General features: G+C 47.0%; 1 protein-coding gene across 4 annotated transcripts in view; it reads right to left on the bottom strand.

Moving 5' to 3' along the window:
* LOC127581361 (sphingosine-1-phosphate transporter SPNS2-like) overlaps positions 1-20,550 on the bottom strand; it is a 104,098-nt gene that overhangs the window by 11,243 nt on the left and 72,305 nt on the right. For 3 of the 4 annotated variants that reach the window (XM_052035723.1, XM_052035720.1, XM_052035722.1), the window contains 3 exons: positions 15,808-15,873; positions 14,318-14,416; positions 13,406-13,569 (listed from right to left, as the gene is read on the bottom strand). In XM_052035723.1, the coding sequence (XP_051891683.1) occupies positions 13,406-13,569; positions 14,318-14,416; positions 15,808-15,873 (329 nt within the window). Of the gene's footprint in view, positions 1-5,109; positions 5,192-13,405; positions 13,570-14,317; positions 14,417-15,807; positions 15,874-20,550 lie in introns of those variants that run through there. The other variant, XM_052035721.1, reaches the window with a different exon arrangement.

Below are 20,550 nucleotides of genomic sequence, written 5' to 3' on the forward strand. Positions count from 1 at the left end.
AGCCATGTTACTTCAAGATTGGGAGTTACTGATGGAGCTACCCGAACGTAGCTCCACCTACACTCAGCTACCTCTGGTCTACTGCTTATTAAAGGTACACTCACACTGTGACAAAGGTTTGGTTTTACACCAGTGTTGCAGTAGAGAGTAAATATGGTCAGAATTCAGGGTGCGAAGAGGAAGATATAGCTCCTCACAGAGACTTCACTAATTTTCTGTCAGGACAAAGGAAAAGAGGCTCACCAACGACACTGAACCTGGGCTGTGAGTGTATCGTGAAAAGGCATCTAACAAATACCCAACCACCTGGAGACTTTCTCCGATTCCCTTTGTAACTGCACAGCCTGCAATCAAAGTAATTCACCTCCCTGTCTCTGTTATAAATGCAAAACCAAGGCTGTGCATATACTATGTCAGATGTACATGGTATGTTATCCCTATTAATGCCTGCACATGATATTATATGCCTATATTTATAAAATATATTTGGTATTATATTACTTTATTTTTAATTTGTTTTTGGTATATATTTATTACCATTGTAATATGCCCTGTGGGATACGGAGATTAGCATCAGGTGTGGACTGCTCCTCTCTCAGTGCTCGTATTGTGACCCCACCTTCAATCATCTCCAAGTCCTCCACAGTCATTCTGGTTGGGGGTGGGGGGGCGCGCGGCTAAATGAGGGGACCTTTTATTTTGGGGAGTGCTTGAAGCCATTGATTCCTTTCATTGATGACATAATGTGGACATCGCTGGCAACCCTATCACTAAAAGACATTTGGAGACATTTGGATAAGTACCTGGATAGGAGGGGTTTAGAGGGATATGGGCCAAGTGCAGGCAAATGGGACTAGTTTGTTGGGCACTATGGTCAGCATGGACGAGTTGGGCCGAAGGGCCTGCTTCCATACTGTATTACTCTATGACTAATTGCCCCTGAGAAGGTGTTGGTGAGCTGCCTTCTTCATATTGCTGCAGTTCTTCTGGTGAAGGTGCTCCTGTTAAGTCCAGCAATGAAATGCTAAGTCAATGTGGTGGGAGAGTAGGAGACCAGAGTCCTGCTGATAACAGTGCTCTGAAGTTGTGGGCATGCTACATTGGCGCCAGAATCATGGCGACACTTGCGGGCTGCCCCCAGAACAGTCTATGCAAAAGATGCATTTCACTGTGTGTTTCGACATACATGTGACTAATAAAGAAATCTTATCTTATGCATTGCCCTCCTTGACCTGCTGTAGGTAGAGGCTACAGGTTTGAAAGGTACTGTCAAAGGGACCTTTATGCGTTGTGGTCCACACTGCATCAACAGTAGTGGGGGAGCAAGTATTTAAGGCAGTGATCTATCAAACTCCTTCTCAATAAAACACCCCAGAAATAAATGATGGAAAGGTGTTGATGTTCAGAGAGACCTGGAAGTTAATGTTCAATGTTCAAGAAGGGGTCGATAACCTTACTGGGTGTTTTTTATAGGATGCCCAATAGTGACAGGGTTATTGAGGAGCAGATATGGAAGCAGATCCTAGAAAGGTGTGAGAATAACAGAGTTGTTCTGATGGGGGATTTTAATTTCCCAAACATCGACTGGCATCTCCAGACAGTGAGGGGTTTAGATGGGGTGGAGTTTGTTAGGTGTGTTCACGAAGGGTTCTTGACACAATATGTAGATAGACCTATAAGAGGAGAGACTGTGCTTGATTTGATACTGGGAAATGAACCTGGTCATGTGTCAGATCTCTCAGCGGGTGAACATTTTGGTGATAGTGACCATAATTCCATCTCCTTTACATTAGCACTAGAGAGGGATAGGAACAGACAGGCTAGAAAGGTGTTTAATTGGAGTAAAGGGAATTATGAGGCTCTCAGGCAGGAAATTGGAAGATTAAATTGGGAACAGATGTTCTCTGGGAAAAGTACAGAAGATATGTGGCAAATATTCAGGGGGTATTTGTGTGGAGTTCTGCATAGACATGTTCCGATGAGGCAGGGGAGTCACGAGAGGATACAGGAACCGTGGTGTACAAAGGCTATAATAAATCTAGTCAAAAGGAAAAGAAAAGCATACGAAAGGTACAGAGAGCTAGGTAATGTTAGAGATCTGGAGGAGTACAAGGCTAAAAGGAAGGAACTTAAGAAAGAGATTAGGAGAGCCAGAAGGGGACATGAGAAGGCCTTGGCGGGCAGGATTAAGGAAAACCCCAAGGCGTTCTACAAGTATGTGAAGAGTAAGAAGATGAGATGCGAAAGGATAGGGCCTATCAAGTGCAGCAGTGGGAAGGTGTGTCTGGATCCGGAAGAAATAGCGGAGGTACTTAATGAATACTTTATGTCAGTATTCACTACGGAAAAGGATCCAGGGGATTGTAGTGGGGACATGCAGCGGTCTGAAAAGCTTGAGCATGTAGATATTATAAAAGAGGTGGTGCTGAAACTTTTGAAAAGCATCAAGTTAGATAAGTCACCGGGACCGGATGGGATGTACCCCAGGTTGCTGTGGGAGGTGAGGGAGGAGATTGCGGAGCCTCTGACGAGGATCTTTGCGTCGTCGATGGGGATGGGAGAGGTTCTGGAAGATTGGAAGTTTGCGGATGTTGTTCCCTTATTCAAGAAGGGGAGTAGAGATAGCCCAGGGAATTATAGACCGGTGAGTCTTACCTCAGTGGTTGGTAAGCTGATGGAGAAGATCCTGAGAGGCAGGATTTATGTACATTTGGAGAGGTATAATATGATTAGGAATACTCAGCATGGCTTTGTCAAGGGCAGGTCCTGCCTTACGAGCCTGATTGAATTTCTTGAGGATGTGACTAAGCACATCGATGAAGGGAGAGCAGTAGATGTAGTGTATATGGATTTCAGCAAGGCGTTTGATAAGGTACCCCATACAAGGCTTATGGAGAAGGTGAGGAGACATGGGATCCAAGGGGACATTGCAGTGTGGATCCAGAACTGGCTGGCCCGCAGAAGGCAAAGAGTGATTGTTGAAGGGTCGTATTCTGAGTGGAGGTTGGTGACCAGTGGTGTACCTCAGGGGTCTGTACTGGGACTCTTACTCTTTGTGATTTTTATAAACGACCTGGACGAGGAAGTGGAGGGGTGGGTTAGTAAGTTTGCAGATGACATGAAGGTTGGGGGTGTTGTGGATAGTTTGGAGGGCTGTCAGAGGTTACAGAGGGACATAGATAGGATGCAAAGCTGGGCTGAGAAGTGGCAGATGTAGTTCAACCCAAATAAGTGTGAAGTGGTTCATTTTGGTAGGTCAAATATGTTGGCGGAATATAGTATTAATGGTAGGACTCTTGGTAGTGTGGAGGATCAGAGGGATCTTGGGGTCTGAGTCCATAGGACGCTCAAAGCAGCTGCACAGATCGACTCTGTGGTGAAGAAGGCATATGGTGTATTGTCCTTCATCAATCGGAGAATTGAATTTAGGAGTCGAGAGGTATTGTTGCAGCTATATAGGTCCCTGGTCAGACCCCACTTGGAGTATTGTGCTCAGTTCTGGTCGCCTCACTACAGGAAAGATGTGGAAGCCATAAAGAGGGTACAGAGGAGATTTACAAGGATGCTGCCTGGAATGCGGAGCATGCCTTATGAAAGCAGGTTGAGGGAACTCGGCCTTTTCTCCTTGGAGAGACGGAGGATGAGGGGCGATCTGACAGAGGTGTATAAGATGATGAGAGGTATTGATCGGGTAGATAGTCAGAGGCTTTTCCCCAGGGCTGAAATGGTGGCTACAAGAGGACATAGGTTTAAGGTGCTGGGGAGTAGATATAGAGGAGATGTCAGGGGTAAGTTTTTTACTCAGAGAGCGGTGAGTGTGTGGAATGGGCTGCCGGCAACGGTGGTGGAGGCGGATACGATAGGGTCTTTCAAGAGACTGTTAGATAGGTACATGGAGCTGAGCAAAATAGGGGGCTATGGGTAAGCCTAGTAATTTCTAGGGTAGGGACATGTTCGGCACAGCTTTGTGGGCCGAAGGGCCTGAATTGTGCTGTAGTTTTTCTATGTTTCTATGTTGTATGCAGTAATTACTTTGGAAGACAAATGGTATGTTGGCCTTTACTACAAGAGGATTTGAGTACCATAGTAGAGCTCTTGTGTGACTGAGATCCCATTGGGAGTATACTCCCTAAGGAAGGACACGCTTGTGATAGAGGGAGTGCAGCAAAGGTTCACTGGGATTTGGGGGAGCAGTCTGGATTAATCAATGGATCATGCAGACTGGGATTTGTATGTTCTTTGTTTAGGAAAACGAGAGGTTATTTCATTGAGACGTAAAATTCCATGGGACTCAACAGCGGAGATGTAGGGTTTCGTGTGGCTTGGCTGTCTCGAACCAAGGGGTCAGCCGTTCGGTACAGAGTGGATAAGGAATTTCATCACCCGGAGGAGAGTGGATGTTTGGAATTCCGTACCCAAGAGGGATGTGGAGGCTCAGTCACTGAGTGCATTCAAGACGGATATCAGTCGATTTTTAGATTTCAAGGTTAGTGCAGCAAGGTGACACTGAGGTAACAGATCAGCCACGATCTTATTGAATGGCAGAGTGAGCACGAGGGACGAACAGCCTGAACCTACTTCGAATTCTCATATTCTTAATGCCTGCCAGCGCACAAAGCAGTGGTTTGTAGCTGGACGTTGATTGTGCTTCGCAATGACCTGTGGGTGCAGGGCTGCAGGAAAGCACTCATAGCGGTTCCCCAACAGATTCCAGACCTGAATTCCATCAAGCTGTAGACAGAACCCCCTTTCCTGAGAACCTGCTGAAACCCATAGTCCTGGAGGTGTCTGGGCAACATGTAAACAGCCATTGTTCTACTCTTATCTGGTGGTGGCTTTACAATACTGCCTTTGAATTATTGTGTTAGCACTTCCTGTCATTTCAAAATGCAAATTGCTTTTTGGGAAACATCAACATTCCAGAGATTTCTTAGGGTTACATCTGTGTAAAAAAATGAATTGTCGCCCAACCCCTCAGAACAATAAAAATACCTTTGGCCTTGTGGGGTAGTCTACTTAATTTGTTTGCAAACTGATCGTTTCATCAACTTGCCCAAGAATAATATCCAGCATTAGTCAGGTGAAAACAGCACTTAGAGATAGTCATCACCTTGGCTTTTGACCTGCCACTGCCGTCGCAGTCTATTCTTTCTCAGCTCCCTGTGAGGCACTGCTGATAGCTCTTCGCTTCCTGTTATGGAAAAATATTTCCTTGAGTGTTAGACTTAAAGTACCAGACTTCATAGTACTGGACTTAAAGCCGATCCTTGTATATCCTTGGTGCTGGAAAGTAACGAGGGATTCGCGCTTAACAACATACTGGCAGTCAAGTGGACAGCTGACCGCTAAACTGGGAAGGTGAGCCCAAACACATTCCAAGGAATCACTGCAGAAACCAGGAGCGTGAAGGGAAGGCCAACACGGATCACTTTCTTCTAGGTCGAGGAGAGAAAGTATCTGAAGCAGTCTGTGGCCAGGGTGTGTAGTTAAGGGTGATGCAGGTAGATTTCTAATTACATAGACATGGTTACAGCACAGGAAAAGGCTCTTCGACCACGATGTCTGTGCTGAACATGATACCAGCTAAAAACTAAATCCCTTCTGCCTGCACACAATCCATATCCCTCCATTCCCCGCAGATCCATGTGTCTATCTAAAAACCTCTTAACCACCACTACCATATCCCCTCTACCACCTCCCCTGGCAGCCCGTTCCAGGCACCCACCGCTTTCAGTGTAAAAAAAAACTTGCTCCACACATCTCCTTTAAATTCTCCCCCTCTACATCTCCTCTAGTAATTAGTAGGGCCTCACAGGATACAGGGATAGGGCAGGAAAGTGGACAAGGAATCTTGGATCAGCCATGATCCTGCCGAATGGAGGAGCAGACTCGAGGGGCTGAATGGCCTCTTCTTGCTCTAACTAATTCTGGTGCTGGGGGTGAAAAGCAGGATCTCCAGTAGTGCACGGTTCAGTGTCACACTTCACTGAGCCACCATTCACAGTCAGCCCTGCTCACTAGCCCACTGCCTGTGTCCAGTAGCTGCAGTAGGCAGTGAACAGTCCACACCCAGAGGCTTGGATTTCAGCTCCTCACTGCAACTCAAGCTGGTGCAGGGGGCTCTGCTACCACGGCCAAAGCCCGATGTAAACCCACACTGCATCTGGACCCAGCTGCATCTGGAAGCGGGGTCACTGACAAAGCCACCAATCAAAGGAGGTGGTGGCGAGGAAACCAGTCACACGCAGTGTCCTTATCACTAGTTATAATCCCAGTTCAGTAAGTTTATTCTACTTTTCCCAATTGCTTATATATATAGCAATATACATGTGCAAATTAATACGAACGCAAATTGTTCACAGGGCTCGATGAGGTAGATGCAGCGATGATGTCTCAGCAAGATGTCTAGAACCAGGCGTCACAGTCTTGGAATTGGAATTGGAATTGGTTTATTATTGTCACTTGTACCGAGGTACAGTGAAAAAACTTGTCTTGCATACTATTCATACAGATCAGTTCATAACACAGTGCATTGAGGTAGTACAGGGTAAAAACAATACAGAATGCAGAATAAAGTGTCACAACTACAGAGAAAGTGCAATGCAGGCAGACAATAAAGTGCAAGGTCATAATGAGGTAGATTGTGAGGTCAGAGTCCATTTATCGTACTGGGTCTCAAAACAAGACGTCAGTCATTCAGGACATAGAAAAGCAACTTCCCCACCCAGGGGGTGCTGAATTTTTAGGAGACACAAGAGACTACAGATGCTGGAATCTGGAGCAAAATCAAACAGCTGGAGGAACTCAGCGGTTCGGGCAGCATCTGTGGAGGCAGAGGGATGGTCTACGATTCAAGTTGAGACCCTGTATCAGGACAGAGTGTAGAGGGGAGATAGCTGGTGTAAAGAGGTGAGAGGGGGAGTGGGGAAACAGAGGCTGATGGGCGATCGGTGGAACCAAGTGAGGGGGGTGGAGGTGATGCGCAGATGGGGCAGGCACTGTAGTGAGGCTAACCGCTTTTACAGCGCAAGCGACCCGGGTTCAATTCCGGCCGCTGCCTGTAAGGAGTCTGTACGTTCTCCCCGTGTCTGCGTGGGTTTCCTCTGGGTGCTCCGGTTTCCTCCCGCATTCCAAAGACGTACGGGTTAGGAAGTTGTGGGCGTGCTATGTTGGCGCCGGAAGCGTGGCCACACTTGCGGGCTGCCCCCAGAACACTCTACGCAAAAGATGCATTTCACTGTGTGTTTCGATGTACATGTGACTGATAAAGGTATCTGATCTTATCGAGATGGGGGAGTATTGAGACAGAGGCTGGTGGGTGATAGGAGGAAACATAAGAAAGAAAGAAGAAAAATTAGGCAGATGCAGCCAGTGGGAGAAGGTGATGAGTCTAGGTTACGAGGGAGGGAGGGAGGGAGGGAGGGAGGGAGGGAGGGAAAAGGTGAACAGAGGGAGAGAGAGTCTGGGTGGACTGGTGGGAGCGGGAAAGAGACACAAATGGAGGGGCTTAACTGAAATTATAAAATTCGGTGCTTGTGCCATGAAGTTGTAGGCCGCTGGAGCGGAATACGAGGTGTTGTTCTTTGAGTTTGTGACTGGCCTCTCTGTGGCAGTGGAGGAGACCTTGGACAGACACATCAGTGTGGAAGTGGGGAGGGGAGTTGAAGCGACAAGTCATCAGAAGCTCAAGCCGACCGTTGCGGACAGAGCGCAGGTACACTGCAAAACAGTCGCCCAGTCTAGGCTTGGTCTCGCCGATGTGGAAGGGGCCACAATCGTAACACCCACTAGCCTAGAGGGCTGTGGAGGCTCGGTCTCCGAGCACATTCAAGGCAGAGATCGATCTTTAGATATTAAGGGATATTAGACATGGGGTTGGTGCGGGAAGGTGGAACGGATGTGATCTTATTGAGTAGCAAAGCAGACAGGAGGGGCCAAATGGCCTCTTGCTTCTAATGTTCTGATACATCCCATGTGCAGGCACCCCACCTTGCACCTTATTGTGCTGCACTTTCTCTGTAGCTGTGACACTTTACTCTGTACTGTTATTGTTTTTACCTGTACTACATCAATGCGCTCTGTACTAACTCAATGTAACTGCACCGTGTAATGAATTGACCTGTACCATAGGTATGCAAGACAAGTTTTTCACCGTACCTCGGTACAAGTGACAATAATAAACCAATACCAACACCATACACAAGCAGGCACAGGTGCACATATGCAGACATCCTTTGTACATGCCCAGAGTTACATGTGTGCCCGTGTGTTTACAAGCAGACACGAAGGGAGCACACACACCCACACATAAGGAATTGTTGCCGGAGGAGTTTCAGGCTTGTTGGGTAACTCAGGCATTCAGGTGACAAACTGTGGGAAAGATTTGTGAATGTTACCTGAATCTCTCAGATTCAGTGACAGCCTGCGAGCTCGCTGCGCCAGGCTGTACCGCAGACCTATGTCACGCCTTTAAACTAATGCCACCTTCTATGTAGAGACGCCCTGAGCTAGCTGGCTCTATTTAAAGTGATGTAATGTAGGACGCTTCTGCTGATTGCAGTCCTGGTTTTGATGGTGCTTCGTAAAGGATACATCAAACACAGAAGGTGCTTGTGACATCTGCATCCCTTCTACCCCTCCCTCCCCACCACCAGTGGGAGGTCTCCTGGCCCCAGCTGGTGACATGGTGTGGAATTGGTCCGTGCTGACAAGCAGACCCCAGGCATGGTTCTCGCTCTGAGGTACAGAGGCTGCAAGCTGCTTCGGCCTTGGGGCTGTGTTCAGTCTTTGACACTGGGACAGTATGATCTTCCCAACTAGACGATGCAGCAGAAGGAATCAAAGTCTCCGGAGGTTCCCGGAGAGCGAGCAGGAGAAACATCAGCCAGAATTCTGACCATCATTTGGCTTCTGCTGTAAAACTTTCAGGGGGATAACAAGCTAGAGCACAGGGAAATGAAAGAATGATAACAAGCCTACCCTGATCCTGTTGCAGTAGTCATCTAGTCTTTCCCATGTGGGATATGGCTGCGAGTTTAGGGGCCATACCCCTAGACTTCTCTGCCTCTCAAATCCCATCCAGCATTAAATAAAACCCTGGCTGATCTAATTGTGATCTCAACTCTGCATTCCCACCCACCCTCCAGTAAACCTTTCACCCCCTGATTACCAAGGATCAGTGCACCTCTGCCTTAGAAAGGAAGATTGTGCTTCCACTGCCCTTTGGGGAAGAGAGCTCCCAAATGGATTACTACACAAGAGAAGAAACAACTAAACTGGGCTGAATGATAGATTAGAGGCAGAGCTGTACAGAATGTCAACCATGCTGCGTTGCTATGATTCAGGAGGTTGACATTTCAAGGTTAACATGCACTAACATTCCACAGTAACTACCTGCATCAATACTGTGCTTTTTCATATACAAAGACTTCCCATGGAGCTAAAGGGCATTCTGCATTCTGTTTTTGCTTCTCCCTTTGCACTACCTCGATGTACTTATGTTTTGAAATGATCTGTATGGATGGCATTGCAAACAAAGTCTTTCACCGTATCTCAGTAGCTGTGACAATAATTAACCAATTACCAAACAGGCAGAGGAGGGGATAACCAAAGGGGTGATCAAAATGGCCAGGGGGAGCTTTAAGGAGAGCAGTTGAGTTGAGGGAACTCAACCAGAGGTCAAGGCATAGTGGTCGATGAAAGGGAGAGGGGAAGAGGCTGTAGCAAGGCCCAAATTGGAGAATTCAAGAGACTTAGGACCAGGGAGGGGAGGTTGGAGGGGTGGAAAGTCCTTGAGCTAGGAACAGGGCAGTGGAAGGATTTGGATGAGGGAGAGGTTATTGATTTTGAGGCACTGGTGGATGTATCCGAGATTCAGCAGATTTCAAGGAACATACAAATAAAACAATTTGTATGTTCCTTGAAATCTGCTGAATCTCGGATACACCAAACTTGTGGAGATTAAATGTTAGGGAGTGTTTTCTTCATTGAGACAAGAACAACACTTATTAATGAGCACAGGACTAGCTCTCTGCTGACAAGACAATACCGATCGTTTGAGTAACTCCCATTGATCATCGGAGAGGATACATCCAAAATAAATTTGCATAAGTACCTTGTCCATCTACATAGTTCTGCTTGGGTGTTGGCCCATTCTCTTAAATCCTGTCATTGTGTTGAACACAACTATTGTGGAGTACCAGGAACATACCAAGCATTTTGGGGTTTACAGGTAGGAATGAGAAAATGGGGATGGTTTCAAAGTATTTCACTGTTCATATACCACAGAGCCTTTGACTTTAAATGGTTTTACCCTCTCTAGAAGCTCAATAACAGGATCATTGTAACTGTAAGACTAATTATACCACATTCACCTATCCCATTCACCACCCATTGCTCCAGTGAAGAAATGTTGAATTTATACTGAGAGCTACACAACCTCAAATGTTTACCGCTATTGAAGCACTTCCTCAGTCTCTGAAATCATTCACGTACTGTCTCCAAAGCCTATTTTCTGGAAGAAATCTACCGGATTTGCATTTGAAGGAATCAATAATAACTAATCCAATCATTTTCCCAGACAGCCTGCTTCATTATTTGCTCATTACTTATTGAAATATTGCCTGTGCAGGTTCTTTTAACATTTACCTCCGTTCAAATGCAGGACATGTCCTCTGCACTGAACAGGGCAAAGTCATTAGAAATTATGAAAATCCATTACATCCCCTCTCACTGATTTCTTAATAACCATAATCTCGCTTTGTAATCCAAGTCCAGCTGCCCCACAAATACTCTGGCCCCTCGATCACGTCCATGCACTTCCAGAGGCCATAACGACCTTTTTATACAGTAGGATGACCCTCACAACTGTGCTCCATATTCTGAATCAAGGCACACCAGCAACAGGGTCACCTCCCTCAATATGACAAGGCAGTCTAACTCAAACTGGAGAAGTCTTCAAATACATGTTCCTTTTCTACTTTTTGCTCGTAGGTTTTCACATTGTAGGGGATTGACCTGGTTGGTCAATCTTCCTGGAACAGTGCAATTCCTTGCAACTGTTTTTTCCTGGGGCAGTTAACTGCAGAAGAGTTCTGTTAAAGTAAGACCATAAGATATAGCAGCTGAAGTAGGCTGTTCAGATCATCGAGTCTGCTGCGCCATTCACTCATGGCTGAAATTTCTTCAACCCCATTCTCCCGTAATCCTTAACTCCCTTACCAATCAAGAACCTATCAATCTCTGCCTTAAGTACACCCAATGGCTTGTCCTCCACAGCCCCTCTGTGGTAATGAATTCCAGAGATTCACCACCCTCCGGCTGGAGAAATTCCTCCTCATCAGTTTTACAGGGACATCAATTTACTCTGAGGGCATGCCCTCGCCTCCCAGACTCTCCCACTGATGGAAACACCCTCTCCATGTCCACTCTATCCAGGCCTTCCGGTAGGTTTCAATGAGATTCCCCATAGGGAAAGCAAGGTAACTCTTCCCTTCAATGCATTGCCAGAGATCATGACTGCCACAGAGACTAGTCGCTGTCACAGTCCTATCGCTGGCACAGATTCATGCAGCAATGGCTCCTGACTGACTGAGGCCTTCCCAGTGCTGTTGAAGGCACTGTCGTTGGATCCAGAGGCAGCGTTGAGAAGGTGACTGGCAACATCACACGGAGCTCCTGAGAAACTCGTTGTCCTTTTCTTCAAGCAAGATTCAGTTCCCTTTTCTCCTTAATTTGAGGCGATAAAAAGGAATGCTGATGTCAGCAGTGTGTCGAACACAGTCCATGTGGAAGTTTGGCAAGTCTTTCCGACAAAAGCTCCTGGAATCGTGGTGCGGCAAGCTTGGCCCACGATCGGCCCGGTGCCAAGAAACGAAGGGCTGGTGGATGTTTTTATAACTGCTGGCTTCCACAGAGCTCAGTACTCAACCTCGCGGTTTCTGCAGCATATCTTAATGATTTAATGGCAGGTCATACAAAAATTGATCTGAGGATACTATTAGGGAATGCTGCAGGAAAGTGGCGTCAGGGTAAAAGTTGAGCCATGACCTCACTGAATGTGTATTAGACACAAGGGGCTAAACAGACCCCTCCTGTTTCTCTTTCTTATGCTGAGATGGTGGAGCGAGGGGTTGGACAGTTCTCTGAAAGCAAATGAGTGAGGGAAGATGGGCTGATCTGTACAATGCAAAGTTAATGGCCTAGAGGGAGATGGATAACGAGGATTCTCCGATCTAGGGAGGGCAGAACTCCATCCGGTGTACACAGTAGGTTTCGACCAACTAAGACTTTTCACTGAAGTGCAGTAGAATTTTGAGCAGATAATATCAACTGAGCAGAGTGTACCATGTGACTCAGTAAACATTGAGACACAAAAAAAACTGGAATCTGAAGCAACACACAAAACGCTGCAGGAACTCAGCGGGTCAGGCAGCACCTAATGAGGGAAGCAGACAGTCGACGATTACGGGTCGAGGCTCTTCATTTGGTCCAGGCGAAGGGTCTCAGCCTGAAACGTCGATTGTTCGTTTCCCTCCACAGATGCCGCCTGACCCGCTGAGTTCCGCCAGCATTTTGTGTGCCGGCTCAGTAAACATGTCTGGCATACACAGCTGACATCACCTGCCCACTTCTACACTAATCCTACCCGAACCCATTTTATTCTCCCCATATTTCCATCAACTCCGCCCCCCCCCCCCAGATTCTATTACTCACCTACACATTAGGAGCAATTTACAGTGGCCAATTAATCTAACTTACAAGTCTTTGGGATGTAGGAAGAAACTGGAGCACCCGGAGGCCACGAGAAGAACATGCAAACTCCACAGAGACAGCACCCAAGGGTTAGAATCGAACCCAGGACACTGGAGCTATGAGGCAACAGCTCTACCAGCTGTGCCAGTGTGCAATCCAATATTGGCCAAGACCAAAAGAACTGGCTCAGTGTGTGGGTATTAGGTGAGGACAGGTCAGCTTCAGCCTGGAAGCACTCTCTGGTGAAGTAGACTCATTATCTTGGGTACCTTCTGTAGAATGACTGCTCGCGTGATGCACATGAGGGAGGGGTTTTGAACCACAGGCTGGCTCCATGAACCAGGACAATAAAGGAGGGTGCAGAGCAGAAGACTATAACCGATGGCAAGCACGAAACTGCAGATGCTCGAAGTCTGAAATAAAAACAGAAAATGCTGAAAACACTCAGCAGGTCAGGCGGCATCTATGGAGAGAGACTGGCCCGACACCTCAGGTCAAAGACACCAGATGCCGCCTGACCTTCTGAGTATTTGCAGCACTTTTCTATTTTTATTCTAACGGAAGGTCAAGATCACACGGAATCGACGCTCGTTAGTGAAAGCAGAGGCGCTTAGCCTCTTGCAGCTAAGAGCTGTAAGTCTTTTGTACTCACTGTTGATGCGCTCTGTTCCGATCATGTACAATGTAATGGGCTGTGGCCAGAAAGAAGGTCCCTCCGAGGACAATGATGAATGGGCAGAGCATGAGAGCGTAACCCAGGCTGAGGAACTCCCAGAGGTCCAAATCGGGCTTACTCTGCCTGATGACGTCCGAGATCTAGGCAAACAAGAGAGAAGACTTCAAACTTGATGGAGCGGTGAAGGAGCAAAAGGGAGGGGCTGGAAGATGGACCCCTTGAACAATAGGGTGAATGTCAAAAGTAACTATGACAATGGAGAAAGGGCCACCTAGGAGTAAGAACACAAACCTACTCCCTCCGGGAAGCGACGGAGCAACAAGATCTCTGGCTGACCCCAACTTCGACATCCCGTTTCTTCCCTTTATCTTTTGCCCCACTCCTGGTGTCCCGATGCCCCTCTCCAGCTTCCTCCCCACCAGACATTCTTAGCCATCGTACCGTAAAACGTGGGAGGAGGCTGTTCAGCCCATCGAGTCTATGCTGGTTCACAGAGCTGTCCCATCCCTCCACTAATTTTCCCTGTTATCCATTCTCCCTGCATTCCCATCAACTCCCCCCAGGTTCTACCCCTCACCTACATCCGAGGGGCAGTTTACAGGTTCTACCACTCACCTACATCCGAGGGGCAGTTTACAGTCGCCAATCAACCTATCAAGCTGCACGTCTTTGGGAAGCTGGAGCACCCGGAGGCAACCCACGTGTTCACAGGGAAAACACGCAAATTCCACACAGACAGCACCCAAGGTCAGGATCGAATCTGGGTCACTGGAGCCGTGAGGCAGCAGCACTACCCGCTGCCTCACCCGTGCCACCTGACTCCGAGCTCTGACCCATTAACACGGCCTCTTTTGTGGGAACTCAGTGCCAAGTGCAAGCCGTACTTACCACACCTATTAGATAGGGACTTCCCGCATCTCCAAACAGGTGAGAGGTGAAACTCTGCAAGGCCACAGCTGTAGAGCGGCGAGTCGGAATAACAACGTACTGGGAATAAAGAGGCAGAGTTACTGCACTGAGACGTTACACGGGAAAAATGTAACAGTCAAAGCCTTGAGGGTTTCAATGAGCCTCCAAGTAAGGTTCAGATCTCAGTCGGATGATTTGAATTTCAGAATCCCATTGTCAATAGAATTAAGAGGTGGGGTCAGTGCTAGGGACTGCTGTGGGTTAGTTCACTGACTCATTCCTCGGGATCACACATTCTTCACTGTTGTGAAGGCCTTGATTTATTGCCTGTCCCTAGTCACAGGCGATCCCTGCCGTTACGGGGAGTTGCGTTTCTAGAAAATGGGCCACATCACGATCTTCCCCAATGCGAAGCTACGGCATCAACACACGTGTCAAGAAATGCGCTTTGAAGAAAAAACGGTGTTTCTTTATTTAATTTTTTTCACAAAAATTCTGTGAGAGCCAACTTTATTCCATATCCCAGGCTTTTGGGTAGTGATTGGTGAATGTTGTGAGGGCGAATTTCCGTAACCCAAATGGCTGTAATGTGGGGGTCGCCTGTACAGTAAAACTCCAATATCTGGCACTTCTGCTGTTGCTGGACTGGAAGATATTCCAGATTATTGGATGTTACTCCCCATTAATGCCCAGACATCCTTTTAATTTACTTTCTTTACATATTACACAGCAATATAATAAATTTCCTGGAAGGGAATGGGCTCCAGCCACGGACCTCCCTACACTCCTGACCCATGGTGGTCTGGACCCCAGCCCCAGCTCCAGACACACACCCAGCCCAAAGTGTGGACCCTGACTCTGACTGCACTCCCTACTTACATTCCAGACTCAGGAGTGAGTCAGCTGCTGAACCATCAGCATTTCCGAACATTTGGAAGCAGGATTATTGGATTTTTATTGTACCCTTTGGGAGGTTGGTGTGGGCAGTTTGATACAGCTTGCTGGCTCTCTACAGATGCAAGGAAGCAGTCAATGACATCAGTGTGCTGCTGAAGTCAGATATAGGCCAGACAGTCGGCATTGGTATCCTTCCCTATAGCATTGAGGAATTAGTTTTGCTTTTACAACATTCTGACAGTTTCACCGACACTGTTAACGAAACCAGCAACTTACTCCCACATTTCACGAACCGAATTCAAATTCCCAAAGTACCACGTGGGATTTGAACTTGCATCCTCTGGGTTGTATGATGTAACTGCACCCTTCAAGTTATCGAACGGGCAAAGTAAAGCCCCTTTGATGACCAGCACCATCAGGGCATGGGCTGTCGATGGATAGAGCAGAGAGAAAGGTTTCCCATTTATCATTCCAGCCTTTGTTTCATGGGCACTGTCGTTTTCAGTGGGGGAGATGGGGGGGGGGGGGGGGTTTACCTGAGGTAAACGGTAAAACTCATATCAAATACTTACCATGAGGATGTCTGCTGTGATGGCCCAGTTCAAAAAGAGGAGTATTTCTCCAATAAATATACACAACTGTGAAGAGAGAAAACTGATGATTAGACTTCAATAAAAAGACAGATAACACATTGTGTGAAGATGATAAAGTCTAACATCAACAATTACCAGAAGCCTTGGGACATTTAGACTCTTGATTCTTGAATCATGAGTTTCAGATCAATTGTAAGTCAATGGGGAGTTCACTCAGACCGGCAGAAGGGCAAAGAATGGGACTGTCAGGGAGAGGGTCCAGTCATTAGTTCCTGTTAACTGACCCCAACAGCCAAATCTAATCTCAGGAAGAGGAAGAAGTTGGCAGGAGGATTGAGACAAAGCCGATAAAAAGTTGGCTTCGGCATACTGAATTTGTTACTTAAGAGTTACTGTTGTAAAATGTTTACAATGAACTCCCTATTGCACTTCACGTTAAGGCTAAGAGGCAAGGTGAACTTATTAAACAGTAGATGCTATTGTTGGTTATTTGTAGCTGGAATACAACATGTATATAACAATTCAACCACTTGTTAAACTTCCTTCTGTCATCATTGGGAAATAGTTTCCATTTGACATTCAGAGATGGTTTCATTCAGCTGTGCAAAAGAGATTGGTTACCATCTCTTTGCTGTTACTTAATTCTTGTTGTTTAACAGGGCGATGTGAAGGAGTTCAGATATCCAGCTGGGAGCATCCAACTGAAAACCCATGAATTTCAACTGTAGGATTTACAAGTTTGCCACCAAAATTAAGGTGAGGAAAGGGATCAAAAATATCAGGGAAAATTTGGGGAAGAATTGAAACAAAAAAAAGACCCGGTGGAGATATTTGTGGAGATCAAGGTGTTTGATCTGGTGGATACGGAGAATCGAATTGATAAAGAGTCCAGAACATAAGGTCAAATGAGGAATTCCTGAGGCATCTCTTGACACAGAATGGTGAGACTGGAGTAGCTTCCAGTGGAGTAGATACCCTGTGCAGTAGACTCTTATATAATCCTCCACAAAATACATTATTTACTCCTGTTTCTGTTTTGCCTTCAGCAAGTGGCTACATTTCCCCTGTGGCATCCTTATATAATATTTGAAAGCACTGAAGCAATAGAAGCTTCAACCATTGGGAATCTGGTTCCCAATAGCTGTGAAGTATTTCTGCAGAGGTTATTTACTGTCAATTATTAGAGGAGCTTTTATTATTCAAAACACCCCTTTCTTGCGTAAGGTCATGTGCCATATGTCACATCCACATTGGAATGTAACACCTTCACCTCCAGGTCCTTAACATTGAATCCAGGCCACACAGGCAAGATGGGAACCTTTGACACATTTCCCAGAGATTCCCAGAACGGGCTGGGCTAAATCTTCACAGACAAGGCAGTCTATCTCAAACTGGAACGCCTTCAAATACATTTAGTACTAGTCAACCGGGAGTCTTGACAACAGCCAGTGTGGGAAATAGAAATGTCTTGGAAGCAATCTCCTGGAAACATCCAGCTACATTATAAACAAACAATTTCTACAGGTTGTGACTCTGTCTCAGATCCGACAGGGGTTACTGAGAACACAGTAACTGGCCATTTATAATACTCTTCGGCAGTTTAATCAAAACATCCTCATAAATCTCAGGGCGGCTCCTTTAGTATCAAACAATATCTTGAAAATTTAATAAAGGTTCATTCTGACTTTTTTTGGACACCAAAGAGAAAATGCTGGGGTCGCTCAGCCGGTCAATCTGTTCCTCTGGAGGGAATGGGTGAGTTCTCAGGGCCAGAGGTTGTTATTTACCCCCACATAGACCCGTGTCTCATGAGGAAGAAGACAAAGGGAAGGAGGGTGGGAAGTTCCAAAATCAGGCAAGACAGCTTCTACTTATACAGGTCTTTTCACTGAAGGAGCCAACCTGTCTTAATGACGTTGATAAATATCAGCCAGGATATCAGGAATCAGTCCCCTGTTCTCCAAAGCAGTGCCGTGCTAGCTACCCAAGAGAGTAATGAGGCCTTCATTTAATAGTTCTTCTGGTGGATGGCATCTCTGGCAGTGCTGCACTCTTTGAGTGATGTCAGTGCAGATTGGGCACTCTGAGCCTGATCCCACAACACACCGACACAGAGGCAAGAATTTTGCTCACGGAACCACACAGGCCGAATAACCTGAAGTCCTGTTTTCTCTTTCTTTGTTAGTTACATACAACTATTGTATGTTGGCAAGCTGCTTGACAGGGGAATGGACATGGGAGGAAGAACAGCTCTAATTAGAGTCATGGGGTCCAACAGGCCCTTCAGCCCATCGTGTCTGCACTGATGGTCAAGCATGCATTTACACAAGTCCCATTGTATTCTCCTCAAAGTCCCATCAACCACCCCCAGACTCCACCAATCACCTACACACTAGGTGCAATTTACGGTGCCAATTAACCTACCAGCTTGGGATGTGGGAGGAGACATGAATATCTGGAGGAAAGGCACGCAGTCTCGGGGAGAGCATGCAAACTCCACACGGACAGCAGCAGAGGTCAGGATTGAACCTGGGTCTCTGGTGCTGTGAGGCAGCGGATCTACCCGCTGAGCTACCGTGCTGCTCCGAAGAGTGAGTGATTTTACAAGGAATGACCCTGGTGCGTACACCTAATGTTGGGTGCAGCAGGGAGCCTCCTCTCAACACGAAACTCATCAGCTCTGCATCTATTGGACTGGTTTATGTGCCGGCTGAAATAAGAGCTGTCTACCTTGTCAAGTCCAAGTCACTGCCATTTAATTGGTTTGTTCCATTTGCTACTACAGACTGGCTCTCAAATGTCTACGTGTTCTCACTCTATTTTCTGCATACATCCTCCAAGGCACTCAGAATGGGGGAGGAGTTTCACTCCAGTCTACTGGCTGACTTACTTGGAGATGTATTTTATATACAATTACCATAAGGTATTTCAATGGTTACAGGGTCTGGCTTCAGGCATTAAAGATATAATCTAAGTACAAGAAATTAGCAGGTTGTATTACACTTGTGCGGAGGAAGTGCTGGTCCGAAAACCTCGGTAATTTGAACCCATGGCACACACAGAAACCTACAAGTGATGGGGCATCGGGTTGGACTTCACTAGAGTGTAGCACCAGCAGAGGAAGGAGCCTAATTAGGTGCTGGCTTGATGTAACCCTGGAGCTACCATTGCAGGACCGTGTACCTTATGCAACTGAACAACCTTTGCCCCCGCCCCAGTTCCTATACTTCAATAACTACTGAACAATTGCTCCCCGAGTACCAATACTCCCTGGACCACCAGCAGCTCAGAGCAGAAGATTAACCTGGAAAGGTGTGCTTCTTTACGGGCTTCTTCGTTATGCAACTGGAAGGGGGGGGGGGGGGGGGTAGAGCGCCCAAGAGGAAGGAAGAAGTGAGGTGATACAGTTCGACGGCAGGATGACCCCAACTGCTCTGCAGTCCAAGGGGGTACACCTTTAAAGCACAATTTCTGTTGTAATGGTGGAAACACATCAGCCAATGTGTGCAGAGGAGGATCCCACAAATTGCAATGTACCGATCGAACACAGAACGTACAACAGTATAGCACAGGAATAGGCCTCTCAGCCCACAATGTCTGCATCGAACACGATACCAAATTAAACTAAATCTCTTCTGCCCGCATACGATCCATTTCCATAGGACATATCCATAGGCACGGTAGTGCAGCGGTCAGCATAACACGATTACAGCGCCAGCGACCCGGGTTCAATTCTGGCCACTGTCTGTAAGGAGTTTGTACGTTCTCCGTGTCTGCGTGGGTTTCCTCCGGGTGCTCCGGTTTCCTCCCACATTCCAAAGACATACAGGTTAGGAAGTTGTGGGCATGCTATGTTGGCGCCGGAAGCGTGGCGACACTTGCAGGCTGCCCCAGAATATTCCATGCAAGAAAGATGCATTTCACTGTGTGTTTCAATGTACACGTGACTAATAAAGATATCTTATCTTATCCCTCCATTCCCTGCATATTCATGGGTCTATCTAAAAGCCTCTTAAACGCCTCTATCATATCTGCCTCCGCCACCAACCCAGGCAGCCCGTTCCAGGCACCCACCACTCTCTGTGTAAAAAACTTGCCCCGCACATCTCCTTTAAACTTTCCTCCTCTCACTTTAAATGCACGACCTATAGTATTAGACATTTTGACCTTGGGAAAAAGACTCTGTCTACTCTATCTGTGCCTCTCATAATCTTATAAACCTCAGCCTCCACTGCTCCAGAGAAAACCACCCAAGTCTGTCCAACCTCTCCTTATAGCACATGCCCGCTAATCCAGGCAGCATCCTGGTGAACCTCTTCTGCACCTTCTCCAAAGCCCCCACATCCCTCCTGGAACGGGGCGACCAGAACTGCACACATATACGGATCAGGGGATAGGTACAGTCCTGCTGCCCTTCCAGTGGTGCCGTGGGATGCTCTATGTCAATCTAAGATGGCGAACAAGGTCCTGCTTTCTCGTCTCGGCTGAGAGGGGGTACCTTTGGCTCTGCACTGCACCCTCTGCTCCAAAGGGGGTGTGCCAGCATGAACCGCGCGCGGTGCTTTCTGGGGCGGAGCTCGGAAAGGGGCCTCCTGACTTGGGGCTTTACCCCTGAAGCACTGTTAAAGATCCGCAGCCAGGGAACTGGAGTCAGTGGACCTGAAGGGGTGAGCTGAGCTGAATGTCTTCCCCATGCCTGCCATCGTTTCCACTCAGAATTGA

Source organism: Pristis pectinata, chromosome 21, assembly GCF_009764475.1.
Source record: "Pristis pectinata isolate sPriPec2 chromosome 21, sPriPec2.1.pri, whole genome shotgun sequence".
Lineage (NCBI taxonomy): Eukaryota > Metazoa > Chordata > Chondrichthyes > Rhinopristiformes > Pristidae > Pristis > Pristis pectinata.